The sequence below is a fragment of the Canis lupus genome, chromosome 25, assembly GCF_048164855.1.
Source record: "Canis lupus baileyi chromosome 25, mCanLup2.hap1, whole genome shotgun sequence".
In the NCBI taxonomy this organism is placed as follows: domain Eukaryota; kingdom Metazoa; phylum Chordata; class Mammalia; order Carnivora; family Canidae; genus Canis; species Canis lupus.
In genome coordinates, this window is record NC_132862.1 from 40,603,510 (window position 1) to 40,619,520 (window position 16,011).

A 16,011-nucleotide genomic window follows, 5' to 3' on the forward strand; every position below is an offset into this window, starting at 1 on the left:
TTCATTGGAAACCATTTAACATATCAAGACTGTGCTTGTATAGCCCAGCAAAGTGATTAATTATGCACAATTGTCCTTGAATTCTCTAATTTTTTGAAAACTATAGTTGTACTAAGAGACCTAAATAAAAACAGGTAAGCCCTAGAAAATAGCAAGTAATACAAATATAAGAAAATTTTGATTCAGTTTAAATGCTAATTCTGCTACATAGCTGTAAATATCAGATCTTAAGGATGTATGTTGTTAAAAGCAGTATACTGTAGTGTCTGAGAGCATGGGCTCTAGAGTCAGACTACATGCATTGGAACTCTTGCTCCATCGGTGATTATCTGTATAACTTCAGATAAGTAACTAACTTGATTTTTCCTTTCTTCAGTTCCCTCCTCTGTAAAATGCATATAATAAGAGAGCCAACATTTAAGTTTACTGCAAGAATAATGTTAAGTGAGGGGATGCCTGAGTGGCTCAGTAGGTTAAATGTCTGCCTTGGCTCAGGTCATGATCTCAGGGTCCTGGGATGAAGCCCTGCTCAGCGGGGATTCTGCTTCTCCTTCTCTCTTTACCCCTCCCCCTCTCTCATGTACCTTCTCTCTCTCACTCTAATAAATAAAATCATTTTAAAAATACTAAAAAAAGAGAATACTAATAAGTGAGATAATAGTCTTATAATACTTGGAATAGTGCCTGATACACACTAAGTACTCAATACATGTTGGTTACTTTTATTGTAATGATACAGCAGTTAAGGCTGGAGAGAGGTGACCATTTTTGTAACTAGTCTTTGAGTTTGTCCTGAATGTCCCATATCTTTACTTTGTTATAGTCGGATGAATGCTTGTCTATTTTTAAGGAAGCTTCAACTGATCCTATCAGAGTGCTCAGCTGGCTCCGCAGAGACCTGGAAAAAAGTACAGCAGGGTTTCAAGATGTTAGATTCAAGCCTGGAGAATCCTCATTTAATGGGGAAATGAGCAACTTAGGAGATCCCCGCAAGGGTTTCTCTGTGAATTATTACAATTCCACCACCAAGGGCAGTCCAGGAAGATTGCATTTTGAGATGAGTCACAGAGAGAACCCTGTCCAGGGTCCCAGTGTCCAACTTGGTAATGGAAGTTCAGTAGATGAAGTTTCCTTCTATGCTAACCGCCTCACAAATCTAGTCATAGCCATGGCCCGCAAGGAAATCAACGAGAGGATAGATGGCTCTGAAAACAGATGTATCCATCAGTCATTGTACATGGGAGATGAACCCACACCCAACAAAAGCCTGAGTAAGGTGGCATCAGAGCTGGTGAATGAGACTGTCTCTGCATGTTCCAAGAATACTACCTCAGAAAAGGCTCCAGGCTCTGGTGACAGAGCCTCAGGATTATTACAAAGTCCTCCAAATTTGAAATATAAGACCACTCTGAAGATCAAGGAGAGCACCAAGAAAAGCAAGGGTCCAGATGACAAGCCTCCTTCTAAGAAGTCTTTCTTCTATAAGGAGGTGTTTGAATCTCGTAATGCGGGTGATGCCAAAGAGGGTGGAAGGTCCTTACCTGGGGAGAGAAAGGTATTCAGAGGGCAGGAAAGGCCTGATGACTTTACAGCTTCTGTTAGTCAAGGGATCATGACCTATGCTAACAGTGTGGTATCTGACATGATGGTTTCCATCATGAAGACACTGAGGATCCAAGTGAAGGACACAACAATTGCCACCATTCTGCTAAAGAAGGTACTGCTGAAGCACGCAAAAGAAGTTGTCTCAGATCTCATTGACTCCTTCATGAAGAATCTCCACAACGTCACAGGGACCCTCATGACTGATTCAGACTTTGTCTCAGCTGTAAAAAGAAGTCTGTTCTCTCATGGAAGCCAGAAGGCTACAGATATCATGGATGCTATGCTGGGTAAGCTATACACTGTAATGTTTGCAAAGAAACCTCCTGAAAATCTGAGGAAAACCAAGGACAAGTCTGAGAGCTACTCCCTTGTCTCCATGAAAGGGATGTGTGACCCTAAAAACCAAAATACAAACTTTGCAAGCATGAAATCTGAAGGTAAATTGAAGGAAAAAATGTACTCTCCTGCATCCAAACCAGAGAAAGAGAAGAGTTGTGCTGAAACTCTGGGTGAACACATTATCAAGGAGGGATTGACCTTTTGGCATACAAATCAACAAAAAGAAGGAAAATCTCCAGGTTTCCAAAGGGCAACATTTGCAGCTCCCAACAAACAGTACAAGCCTGTACCAGACATCCCTCTGGGATATCCTCTGGATACTTGCAACCTCAGTCCCCCTATGCATCACCGAGAGAAACCTGAGAATTTTATATGTGATTCAGACTCCTGGGCCAAGGATCTGATCGTATCTGCCTTACTTCTGATTCAATACCACCTGGCCCAGGGAGGAAGCATGGATGCACAGAGTTTCCTTGAAGCTGCTGGCAGCACCAACTTGCCTGCCAACAAGTCCCCTGTAGTTTCTGATGAGTCCAGCCTTAAATCTCCTCAAATGGGAGGTGACCAAGAAGAAGCAGAAAAGAAGGATCTAATGAGTGTTTTCTTTAATTTTATCCGGAATTTACTTAGTGAGACCATTTTCAAGAGTGACCGTAGCTCTGAACCCAAGGTACCAGAACAGCCAATTAAGGAAGAATATAGCCACCAGTGTGAAAGACCTATAACCCCTTCTCCCATCAAATTAAGTGAAGGCGATGAGACTGGTGGTACCTTTGCTGGGCTGACCAAGATGGTTGCTAACCAGCTAGATGGCCACATGAATGGGCAAATGGTAGAACATCTAATGGACTCAGTGATGAAGTTATGTCTCATTATTGCCAAGTCCTGTGACTCTCCCTTGGCAGAGCTAGGAGATGATAAGTCTGGAGATGCGAGCAGGCCAGCTTCAGCCTTCCCAGATAGTTTATATGAGTGTTTACCAGTCAAGGGCACAGGGACAGCAGAAACGCTCCTGCAGAATGCCTATCAAGCTATCCATAATGAACTGAGAGGTATATCAGGACAGCCCCCTGAAGGATGTACAGCACCCAAAGTGATCGTCAGCAATCATAGCCTAAGTGATACAGTTCAGAACAAGCAACTGCAAGCAGTACTCCAGTGGGTAGCTGCATCTGAACTAAATGTCCCTATTTTGTACTTTGCTGGTGATGATGAAGGAATCCAGGAGAAGGTAAGGAAGTAGAGTCAGAGGAATTTGGAAAGATTTGTTAATGGTTAAGTAGGGTTTTAAGTTCTGTTTTCTTTCTGAATGGGAAGATAGCTACAAGTGTAGGCTGGGGAAGGGAGAATTTGAAGATGCACCTTGGCAGAGATAATGGATAAAGTAAAATTGGATTTTGCCCAATAAAAGGCATATCAAAAAAGAAAAGGGATATATATATATATATATATATCACCTGCCGGGAGGCATCCTGGGAATGTATTGAGGAGGCAGGAGGTTAGGGTAAAGGATCTAGGTTTATACCCTTTCAAACTCGTCATTACTCTCTCAGCTGGTTGTCTAGGAAGTGTTGGGGATTCGAGAGATTCAATAATAACATCCCTCTTCCCCTTACTCTAAGTTCTGAATCAACTGAGAAGTAAGACTAAAGAATAAGGCAGATGAGAAATCAACCTATCACTGATATTACTGAAAACGGTAAGTGTGTGCCTTCTAACTCCTTGCTCTTCCCAGTGTAGGCCTTGGAACTGCTTACTGAAGAGAATTGTGCATGTGTCTGGTAAAAGTGGCATATAACTTTACAGGCAGACCTCAAAGGCATTGTGGTCTAGATCGCTGCAATAAAGCAAAGTCAAATTAATTTTTTTGGTTTCCCAGTATACTGTACTATAGTCTACTAAGTGTGCAATAGCATTATTTCAAAGAAAAGGGCATACTTAAATTTAAAAAATGCTTTATTGTGATGAGTACTGGGTGCTATACTATATGTTGGCAAACTGAATTTAAATTTAAAAAATAAAAGATGCAAAAAATAAAAAATAAAAAAAAATAAAAGATGCAAAAGATTAAAAAAATTAAAAATGCTTTTTTGCTAGAAATGCTAACCATCATTTGAGCTATTAGCAAGTATATCACTAGTCAAGATCACTACAACAAATATAATAAGGATGGAAATGTTTGAAATATTTCTAGAATTACCAAAATATGACATACAGAGTGAACAAATGCTGTCAGAAAAATGGCACCAATAGATTTGCTTGGTGCAGGGTTTCACTTTGTAAAAAACGGAGTATCTGCAAAGCACAATCGAGAAAAAACATAATGAAACAAGTATATGAGTTTCAGGTGTACATTATAATTTGATATCTGTACATACTACAAAGTGATCATCACCATAGGTATAGTTACCATCCCTCACCCCACAATTCAGCTCTTTGACCCATTTCACCCACCCCTAACCCAGTTTCCCTCTGGTAACCACCTGTTCTCTGTATTTGAGTTTGTTTTGTTTTGTTTTTAAGAGTCCACATATAGATGAAATCATACAGTATTTGTCTTTCTCTGTCTGACTCATTTCACTTAGCATAACTTGTCCACCTTCAAGTTGTCAAAATTTTCTCCTTTTTATGGCTGAGTAGTATTCCATTACACACACACTCACACACAGCCCATACTTTCTTTATCCGTTTATCCATTAAAGGACGTCTTCTCCAACACTTGTTATTTCTTGCCTTTTTTATAATAGTCATTCTGACAAGTGTAAGGTGATATTTTATTGTGGTTTTGATTTGCCTTTTCCTGATAATTAGTAATATTGAACATCTTCCCAACATCTTTTCATGTCCCTGTTGACAATCTGTCTTCTTTCAAAAACTGTCTATTCAGATCTTCTGTCCATTTTTTGTTAGAGTATTTTAAAAATTTATTATCGAACATAGTCAACATATAATGTATTAGTTTTGGGTGTACAAGGTAGTAATTTTACAATTCTCAGTGCTCACCATAATAAGTGTAGTCAGCACCTTTCACCATATGAGGTTATTACAATGTTATTGACCATACTCTCTATGCTGAACTTTTCATCTCCATGACTTTATAACTAGAACTTTGTACCTTTTATTCTCTTTGACCAATTTTGCCCATCTTCCAGCCTCCTTCCTTCTGGCAACCCCCAGTTTGTTCTCTGTGTTTAAGAGTCTTTTTGTTTGTTATTTATTCATTTGTTTTGTATTTTTAGATTCCACATATAAGTGAAATCATGTAACATTTGTCTTTCTCTGACTTATCTTTTAATTGAGTTGCTTGGTTTTTTGTTGTATGAATTCTTCATATATTTTGGATATTAACCTCTTATCAGATGTGTAATCTGTAAATATCTTCTCTCATTCATAGGCTGCCTTTTCATTTTGTTGACAGTTTCCATTGCTTTGCAGAGGATTTTTTGTTTGATGTAGTCCTATAAATAAAAAAAACAATTTTTACTTTGGTTTCCCTTGTCTTTGGAGCCAGACTCAAAAATATTTAATCCATTTTGAGTTAATTTTTTATATAGTGTAAGATAGTGGTCTAAGTTCATACTTTTGCATATTGCTATGCAGTTTCTTCAGCACCATATATTGAATAAAACTGTCATTTCCCTATTGCACATTCCAAGCTTCTTTTTGCAAATTAATTACCTATGTATGCTATGTATGTGTGGGTTTATTTCTGATCAATGTATTCTGTTCCATTGATGTTTGTGTCTGTTTTTAGTGGCAATATCATACTTTTTTTGATAAGTATACTTTTGTAGTACAGTTTAAAATCAGGGAGCATGATACAAACAGCTTTGTTTTTTCTTTCTCAAGACTGCTTTGGCTATTTGTGGTTCCATACAAATTTTAGAATTATGTGTTCTAGTTCTGTGAAAAATGCCACTGGGATTTTGATATGAATTGCACTGAATCTGTAGATTGTTTTGGGTAGTATGGACATTTTGACAATGTTAGTTCTTCCAATGCATGAGCATTTTATTTATTTACATTTACATTTATTTGTGTTATCTTCAATTTCTTTTATCAGTGTCTTGTAATTTTCATTTCACAGTTCTTTCACTTTCTTGGTTAAATTTATTTCTAGATATTTTATTCTTGATACAATTGTAAATGGGATTGTTTTAACTTCCCTTTTTAAAAATAATTTGTTATTATTGTATAAAAACAAAACGGATTTCTGTTTATAGATTTCTTTCCTGTAATTTTACTAAACTCATATATTAATTCTAACAGTTTTTTGGTGGAGTCATTAGGGTTTTATATATATATACACATACCATATCATCTGTAATTAGAGACAATTTTACTTCTTCCTCCTTTCTGATTAGGGTGCCCTTCATTTTTTTTTCTTGCCTAATTTCTGTGGTTAGGACTTCCAATAATATGTTGAATAAAAGTGTAAGAGTAGGCTTCCTTATCTTGTTCCTGATCTTACAGGAAAAGCTTTCAGCTGTTCAGCACTGAGTATGGTATTAGCTGTGGTTTTGTCATAGATAGCTTTCATTATATTGGAGTAGGTTCCTCCTATACCCACTTTGTTGAGTGTTTTTGTCATAAATGGATATTAAATTTTGTCACAGGCTTTTTTCTGCATCTATTGAGATGATCATATAACTCTTAACCTTAAATTTGCTACTGTGGTATATCATATTGATTGATTTGCAAATGTTGAGCGATCCTAGCATCCTAGGAATAAATCCCACTTGAGCACGGTATATGATTCTTTTATTATATTGTTGAATTTGGTTTGCTAATATTTTGTTGAGGATTTTGCATCTGTGTTTATTCGGGATATTGGCTTGTGATTTTAGTTTTTTCTGATGTCCTTGTCTGGCTATGTTATCAGGATAATGCTGGCTATGTTAAGTTGAGTTTGGACGTGTTCTCTCCTCTTCAATTTTTTGGAAGAATTTGAGAAAGATAGGTAATAAATCTTCCTTAAATGTCTGGTAGAGTTCACCAGTGAAGCCTTCTGGCACTAGACATGTTTTGGGGGAGGTTTTTATTTATTTTTATTTTTTTAAAAAAGATTTTATTTATTTATGAGAGACACAGAGAGAGAGAGAAAGAGAGAGAGAGAGAGAGGGAGAGAGGCAGAGACACAGGCAGAGGGAGAAGCAGGCTCCATGCAGGGAGCCAGATGTGGGACTCCATCCTGGGAGTCCAGGACCACACCCTGGGCCTAAGGCGGTGCTAAACCTCTGAGCCACCGGGCTGCCTGGCTTTTAATTATTAACTTAATCTCCTTGCTAGTAATTGGCCTATTTAGAGTTTCTTAATGACTCAGTTTTGAAAGACTGTATGTTTCTAGGAATTTATACATTTCTTCTAGGTTGTCCAATTTGTTGGCATGTGATTTTTCATAGTAGTCTCTTGTGATTCTTTGTGTATCTGTGGTATCAACTGTAACTTCTCCTCTTTCATTTCTGATTTTATTTGAGCTCTCCGTGTGTGTCCTTAGATGAAGTAAATCTCTTACAAACAACAAAGAGATGAGTCTTGTTTTTCTTAACCATTTTGTTGATTATTTTCTATTTTTGTAGATCCTCTCTGTTCCTTTCTTCTCTTGCTTCCTTCTCTCATGGGTTTAGTGATTTTCTTTAGTGTTATGTTTAGATTTCTTTCACATTACCTTACGTATCTGCTATAGATTTTTGCATTATTGTTGCCATGAGGTTTACATATAACATCCTATTTATACAAAAGCCTATTTTGAGTTGATAGCAAATTTGAGCACATTTTTAAGATTCTATATTTTTACTCCCCACCATATTCTATTTGTTTTTGATGTCCTATTTTGCATCTTTTTATTTTGTATGTCCCTTAACTATTACAGTGATAGGTAATTTTGCTACTTTTATCTTTTAACCTTTATATTAACTTTATTTGTGGTTAATCCACCACTTTTACTTACATTTGCACTTTTCAGCGAGATTTTTACTGTCATATTTCTTTTTTTTTTTGTATTTTTTTATTGGAGTTCGATTTACCAACATATATAGCATAACACCCAGTGCTCATCCCATCAAGTGCCCCCCTCAGTGCCTGTCACCCAGTCACCCCATCCCCTCACCCACCTCCCCTTCGACTACCCCTGGTTCGTTTCCCAGAGTTAGGAGTCTCTCATGTTCTGTCATCCTCTCTGATATTTCCCACTCATTTTCTCTCCTTTCCCCTAGTGCCTTTTGTTTTTAGCTTAAAGAATTTCCTTTAAAATTTCTTATAAGGCTAGTTTAGTGTAATGAACTATTTTAGTTTTTGCTTTTCTGGGAAACTATCTTTCCTTCGATTTTGATTGATAACCTTGCAAGGTAGACTCTTCTCAATTGGAAGATTTCATTTTCCTCCAGCACTTTGAATATATCATACCATTCCCTTTTGGCCTGCAAAGATTTTGCTGAAAAATCTACTGTTAGTCTTATGGGGGCTCTCTTCTATTTTCTCTTCTAAGAGAAAAATTTTTTTCTTATTGTTTCAATATTCTCTCTTTAACTTTTGTTTTTTTTTTAAAGATTATTTATTTATTTATTTATTTGAGAGAAAGAGAATGAGTAAGGGGAAGAGCAGAGGAGAGGGAGAAGCAGACTCCCTGCTGAGCAGGGAGCCCGACATGGAGCTCGAACCTAGGACCCTGGGATCATGACCCAAGCTGAAGGCAGATACTTAAGCAACTGAGCCCATCCAGGCACCCCTTCTCTCTTGAACTATTGACATTTTAGTTATAAATAAAATTATTTCTTTGGTTTCATTTTATGTGGAACTTTCCTTGCTTCCTGGAGCTAGGTGCCTTTCCTTCCCCAAGTTAGTGAAGTTTTTAGCCATTACTTCTTCAAATAAGTTTTCTACTGTTTTCTCTCACTTCTCCTTCTTCTGGGACCCCTATAATGAAGATGTTATCCTGCTTGATGTTTTCCAAAAGTCTCTTAAGATATCCTTGCTTTTTAAAATTCATTTTTCTTTTTGCTGCTCTGATTGGGTCCTTTCCAGTGCTGTCCTCAGAGTTACTAATCATTCTACTTCATTTGATCTTCTGTTGAACAACTCTAGTGTATTTTTCCGTTTAACTATTGAATTCTTCAGCTCCATAACTTTTGTCTGATACTTTCTTATATTTTCCATCTCTTTGTTGAAGTTTTCACTGTGTTTATCCATTCTTCTGAATTTGGTGTGCATCTTTATGACCACTACTTTGAACTCTTTATCTCTATTTTACTAAGATCTCTTTCTGAGATTTTGTCTTATTCTTTCATTTGGAACATATTCCTCTGTCTTCTCATTTTGTGTGACTTCTCTGTGTTTGTTTTAAGTATTAGGTGAAATGGATCTTTTCCAGTCTCGCATGAGTGGCCTTATATAGGAAATGAAATTTATTATTCAAATTGCCCTAGCTTTTGGTTATTTCTTGGACCTTAGTGATTTTCTTGTTTAAAAAAATTGTTAATTTAAATTCAATTTAATTAACATATACTATATTGTTAGTTTCCGAGGTAGAATTTAGTGATTCATCAGTTGCATATAACACCCAGTGCTCATTACTTCAAGTGCCCTCCTTAATGCCCATCACCCAATTATCCCATCTTCCCACCCACCTCCCTTCCAGCAACCCTCAGTTTGTTTCCTATAGTTAAGAGTCTCTTATGGCTGTTTTCCTCACTCTGTTTTTATCTTATTTTATTTTTCCTTCTCTTCCTCTATGTTCATCTGTTTTGTTTCTTAAATTCCACATATGAGTGAAATCATATGGTATTTGTCTTTCTCTGTCTTATTTCACTTAGCATAATACTCTCTAGTTCCATCCACACGTTACAAATGGCAAAATTTCATTCTTTTTGATGAATATATATTATATATTTTATATTTTTCATATATATACATATGATATGTATATATAATATCTTCTTTACCCATCATCTGTCAATGGACATCTGGGCTCTTTCCACATTTTGGCTACTATGGACATTGCTGCTATAAACATTGGGGTGTATATGCCCCTTCAAATCACTATGTTTCTATCCCTGGTAGTACAATTGCTGGGTCATAGGGTAGTTCTATTTTTAACTTTTTTGAGGAACCTCCATACTGTTTTCTACAGTGGCTGCACTAGTTTGCATTCCAACCAACTGTACAAGAGGATTCCCCTTTCTCTGCATCCTCACCAACATCCACTGTTTCCTGAGTTGTTCATTTTAGCCATTCTGACCAGTGTGAGGTGGTGCCTCATTGTGGTTTTGATTTGTAGCTTGATTTGTTCTTAATAAGTCCCAGTTATTGACCTATTTGGTGTGCCAAATCCTGTCACTGTAAGGGAGGGATCTCAGTGCCGAGTTTCAGGTTAATTGTAGGCCAGATCCTCAGGCAGCAACTTTTAAGGTACATCACAATTGTGATCCCTGATGACTTCCGGACCAGGAGATGTGGAGGTATTCCTAGATAACAGTTGCAAAAGTCATATATTTAGACACATGCATAAGCTCCTTTTTAGGAAGTATCAAAAAACTGTGGCAAAGCCAAGGGACTGTACAAATTTGTTGTCTCTCTCCCCATGTTCCTTGGGGTGCCTCTGTAACCTCTGCATGTGTGGCAAGCCTGAAGCTTGCACCTCAGACTGAAGCTCCAGGACAAGAATATAGGCCTTTTCCTCAGGAAGACTGGAGTGTGTTTCAGTATGCTGTCTGTGCAGTGATATGGGGTAGAAGCCTGCCAAAGACTGTCTCAGAGATTGCTTCAGACCCATAAGACCCAGAAATGCAATTCCCTTTGGCCACCAGAGCCAGGTACTCAAAGAGCATCCCCTGTGTGGTTTGTGCCTGCCCACTGGCTGTGGCATGGTGAGCTGTGGCTGCAGTGTTCAAGAACAGGGTGCTTCCCCTTGAGCTAGCAGGCTGGGAGGTGGTGTAAAAATTGCCATCTACCAGTACTGGCACCAACAGGCAAAAGGAAAACACAAAAATAGCTCCTTTCAATGCCTTCATCCCCAGAGAAAGTCCCAGCAGATTTCTGCCTCTCTGGCAGTTGAATAAATGAGTCTCCTTTGCATATAGTCTAGGAGCCTTTCAAACTGTTGCTTTTGTGCTGGGTTCCAGGATGAGTGGGTTTGTGTGTAAACCCTTTAAAAACAGATTTTTTATTCCCTATACAGCCTTTTGGTTCTCCTGGAAGTAAACCCCTTTGGTTTTTAAGACCAGACACTTTGGGAACTTATCTCTCTGTTAGAGTTCATAAGGGCTGGGGTGCCTGATAGGCACAGACCCCTCATTCCCCAGGGACAAGCTCCATTTTATGTGATTCCTCCTGATTTTAGATCCCTGTGCCTACAGTTGGGTTTCTTGCTCAACCATGTCTCTGCTTCTCCTACCCTACTTGATATGGCTCTTTTATTCTTTCTTGTGGAAGCACTGTTCAGCTAGCTTTTGGGTCCTTTTCAGAGAGAATTGTTCCATATGTAGCTTTAGATTTGTTGTGTTTGTGGGAGGAGATGAGTTCAGGATCCTTTTATGTTGTCATTTTGAATCCTCCTCTGAAAGGAAATTTTGAGGCTGGAAAGCATGAGTGTTTATGCAAGTTGCTGCTTCAAGGTAATGTAGAGGAATTAAAAAAGCGAGCATCCCTATAAAATACACACACACACACACACACAGAGGACTTTTGATGATTTCACCTCAATTGAGAGAAATGGAATAGCACCAATTAAGTAGTAAGCATGGCACGAAAAGCTAGAATTATTTATAAAAATAATTAATCCTCATAGAAACCAGAGGATATGGAAGAAGAGAGTTTCTCTGTTTAATAAGTGGTATTAGTAGTAACCCTTATATAACTGAGTTACTTGGTTTATCTGAGGCCTGGGAAGACACAGGATTGTATAATATCCAGATAAGGCTATACTAAACAAGAAACTGTATGATTTTGACTTGCTACTCAAAGTGGATCTGTGAACCAACAGCATTGGCACCCCCTGGGAGCTTGTTATAAGTACAGAATCTCAAGCCACACTCACACTCTACTGATTTAGAAACTCAAGCAAAATCCCCAGGTCATATGTGTGCACATTTAAGTTTGAGCCAGAAGACAGAGCATGGCGTTCTGATCTGAGATACATCCCTGAGTTCTTGGCAAGTTCTGTCTCTTTACAGTTTTCCCAGTCTGTAAGACAACTATTTTGGGACATAACAATTAACAGAGGGGAGCTATTTTCACAAAAGCTTTAAACTGATGGAAAACAATCTAAAAAACATAGGTTTCATGTGTATAATGTGTGAAATGCTTTTGTTCCATAGCCAGCTTTTAAGTTAAACCCAACATACATAACATACATAATACATTTTGGTTTTATATTATTTTTAATTAAAATATTTATAATATACTTATCCAAAATGAAGGTAACATACTTGCATTCCACACACACACACACATACATCTTTGCCCACTGTAAAGATAATGATCATCTAAAAGAATGGTTAACAGCACATCCAAATTTTAACTAATGAGTAGATTGCATTGAATATTAGTATATTTTTAATAAAATTTGGATGAAGTATACATCAAAGAAACTACCTAAAAATGATCTGAGATTTTTTTGGAAAGATATTTAATTAATATATGGAAATACTCTCATGCTGATGCAGTAACTCTGGAATGCCCACGAACCTAGTTCCTTTAAACAAATTTGTATACATATTTGAATAGATAATATGTGCATAGTACTAAATCAAAAGGCACAAAAAGCATAGATAAAATTAAGGTTTTTTTCTATCCTTATCTCCCATCCCATTTCCTTCCCTGAAGAAAACCTTTCTGAGCAATTTCTTCTTTATCCTTCCAGAAGTACATATGTATACAGACGCAAATACTTAGATGTATATATCTTTTTCTTTAAGTCACAAATGTTAGTACCATATATATATTCTTTTCTGCAGCATATTTAGCTGCCACATTCTTTTTTAGTGGCTACATATTATTGTATAAAGATGCTGTATTCAACCACTCTCCTACGTATGGACATTTCAGTTGCTAATATTTTGTTCAAATGCAATGCTGAATGCACAGGTTTAAACATCTCTGTATGTGCTGAATGCCTAGGAAAAACATTTCAAGATGTCTTTGAAAAATGTATTGTATATTAGATATATATTTCCAAGTTGCCTTCCATAGAGCATGCATCAATTTGCACACCTATTAAAACAATATGAGAGTGCCCATTTCCCATGCTTTATCCAATAGTGAGTGCCAAACTTTTGATCTTTGCTGAATGTTACCTTGCTTTGCACTTGTCTTATTAGGAATGAAGGTACATATCTTTTGTTATGTTTAAGAACCACTTGAATTTCCTTTTTTATAGATGAATTGTGTATAACCTCTGCCTATTTCTCTACTGGATTGCTAGTCTTTTTCTTATTGACCTGTAAGAGTTTTCATATATGTAAGAAAATTAGCCTTTATGATATTAAATACAATTTTTTGTCATCTGTCTTTTGATTGGTTTTTTCTTTCTTTTTGCCATATAGAATTTTTAAAATGCTTATGTAGTCAGATCTAAGTAACTTTTCAAGTTTTTTTCCTGGATTATGTGTCATATTTTGGAAGTCATTCTACACAACAACGTATTAACAAAACTTACCCATGTTTTCTTCTAGTTCTTTTGATTTTTTAAAAAATATTTAAGACTTTGATCCATTTTCAAATCATTTTTATACAAGGTATGAGGTAGGGATGCAGTCTCTCTCTCTCTCTCTTTTTTTTTTTTTTTCCAGAAGCCTACCTGCCTTTGGTTCTTTTCTTGAATTTTCTGTTCTGTTCCATTGAATTGTCAACTCTTACTATTTTAATAGCATACTGTTTTCATTATTGTTATTCTGTAACGTGTTTTAATATCTGATAAGACCAGGGACTGCTTATTTTTCTATCTCAGAACTTTCTAGGGTACATTTCTGTTTCTGTCCCCCAGCCACAAGTAACCACTTACCTGTTTCCTATCATTATAGATTTACCTGTCATTTTTTATGACAGAGCCATAAAATATGTAGTCTTTTATATCTGGCTCTTCACATTTAGCACAATACTTTTGAGGTTTATCCATGTTGTAGTATTTATCAGTTCATTTCTTTTTATTGCTGAATAGTATTTCAAGAAATGGATATATTGCATTTTGTTTATCCATTCACTGGCTGATGGGATTGTTTTCACTTTTTTGCTATTAAGAATAATGCCACTGTGAATATTCACATACAAGTCTTTGTGTGGACATATGTTCTCATTTCTCTTGGGTAACAAGGAGTGGGATTTCTACCTCTTAAATAAGTATAATTCTTAAGAAACTGCCAAATTGTTTTCCAAGATGACTGTACCATTTTACATTTCCACCAGCAATTTATGTGGGTTTTGGTTTCTCCACATTCTTATCATTATTCTTAACTTTCTTCTTAACTTTCCAGAGTCTATGTAGAATCAGTAGTTACCACTTAAACTGTGGGGTCTCACTACTTATGAGACCCTTATGTTGTAGTTAGTTATTTTATATAATCTGCATATACTGGAAAAATCTTTAGACAGTGTTTTTTTTGCTCTCAAACAGCTGTACATCATTTAATTTTGTTTCACTTTATTGTGCTTTGCAGATATTGTGTTCTTTACAAACTTGAAGGTTTGTGGCAACCTTATGTCAGTCAAGCAAGTCCATTGGCACCATTTTTCCAATAGCACATGCTCATTCCATATCTCTGTCAACTTGGGTAATTCTCACAATATTTAAAAGATTTTCATTATTTGTTATGGTGATCTGTAATCAGCAATTAAAATTCACTGGAAACTCCAATGATGGTTGGCATATTCTAGCAATAAATTATTTTAAAATTATGTACATTGTTTTTTAGACATATGCTATTGCACACTTAATAGTGTAAACATTTTTATATGCATTGGGAAACCAAAAAATTTGACTCTCCTTATTGTGATATCACTTTATTGTGGTAGTCTTGAACTGAACCCACAATATCTTCAAGGTATGCCTGTATTTTAAAGAACAGAGAAAAATAATTTATTGTTTATATTGAGATTTTTGCTGTTTCTTTTGTTCTTCATTTATTCCTGATGTTTCCAGCTTCCTTCTGATATCATTTTCCTTCTGTCTAAAGAATCAGAACATATTTTTCTGGCAGTGATATTACATCTTTTAGCTTTCTTTAATCTGAAAAACATTTTGGAACTTATTCCTGAAGTATGATTTTTAATACAGGATTCTGACTGGGCAGTTCTTTTTAGTGCTTAGAAGTACTCTGCCATTTTTTTCTGACCTCTACGATTTCTGACCAGAAGTCTGCTATCATTTGCATTGTTCTCTTGTAAAGTGGCCTGTTTTTATATTTTTTCTTTCTCTTTAATTTTTAGCAATTTGATTATGACAGATTCTAAAGTGAATTTCTTTGGGTTTATCTTATTTTAGATGAGTTTTTTTGATTTGTCAGTTATATCTTATGGCAAATTGGGTAAACTTTCATCCATTATTTCTTCAAGCATTTCTTTTGCACCACCCTTTTCTCCTCTCCTGGGATTCTAATGACATAAATGTAAGACCTTCAGTGTTGTTCCATATGCCCCTGAGCACTCTTGATTTTTTCAAAAATTTTTTCAGATTTTTTCTTAATTTTTTAATTGAAGATAGTTTAATCTATCATCTTATGTTGTTGTTTAATGTGGGTTTTTTTTTTCTATGAATCGGTCTTTAAGTTCACTGACTTCCCTCATCTTCATTCTGATAGCCCATCCAATAAGTTTTCATTTGGATTTTGTATTTTTTAGTGCTAAAATTTTCATTTGGTTCTTCTTTATATCTTCTCTTTGTTAAGACTTAGTCCTTCCATTTGTTTTAAGAACACCCATATGTACTTTAGTCTCTTTCATGGAAATCCCCCCTTTTGTAAAAGCTTCTGAGATTTGACCTGTTTATTTTCCTTTTGACTCTCAGAGAGTCAGGTGCAGAATACACAAAATAAAAATCTGGTTACTTAGATGAGTGGCAATGTACTGTGTTCATAT

The 16,011-nt window shown here is 36.2% G+C and overlaps 2 protein-coding genes across 8 annotated transcripts in view; one reads left to right on the forward strand and one right to left on the reverse strand.

Annotated features, from left to right (window-relative positions):
• Positions 1-16,011, forward strand: part of AKAP3 (A-kinase anchoring protein 3) — a 62,390-nt gene that overhangs the window by 16,321 nt on the left and 30,058 nt on the right. For 4 of the 7 annotated variants that reach the window (XM_072799284.1, XM_072799288.1, XM_072799283.1 and 1 more), the window contains one exon: positions 824-3,175. In XM_072799284.1, coding sequence (XP_072655385.1) covers positions 824-3,175 — 2,352 coding nt within the window. Of the gene's footprint in view, positions 1-823; positions 3,176-3,566; positions 3,644-16,011 lie in introns of all 7 variants that reach the window. The other 3 variants (XR_012017802.1, XR_012017801.1, XM_072799287.1) reach the window with 2 other exon arrangements.
• Positions 5,271-16,011, reverse strand: part of DYRK4 (dual specificity tyrosine phosphorylation regulated kinase 4) — a 64,547-nt gene continuing 53,806 nt past the window's right edge. Inside the window, exon 17 of the mRNA XM_072799293.1 lies at positions 5,271-5,402. The gene's annotated coding sequence lies outside the window, so the exon portion shown is untranslated. The remainder of the gene's footprint in view (positions 5,403-16,011) is intronic.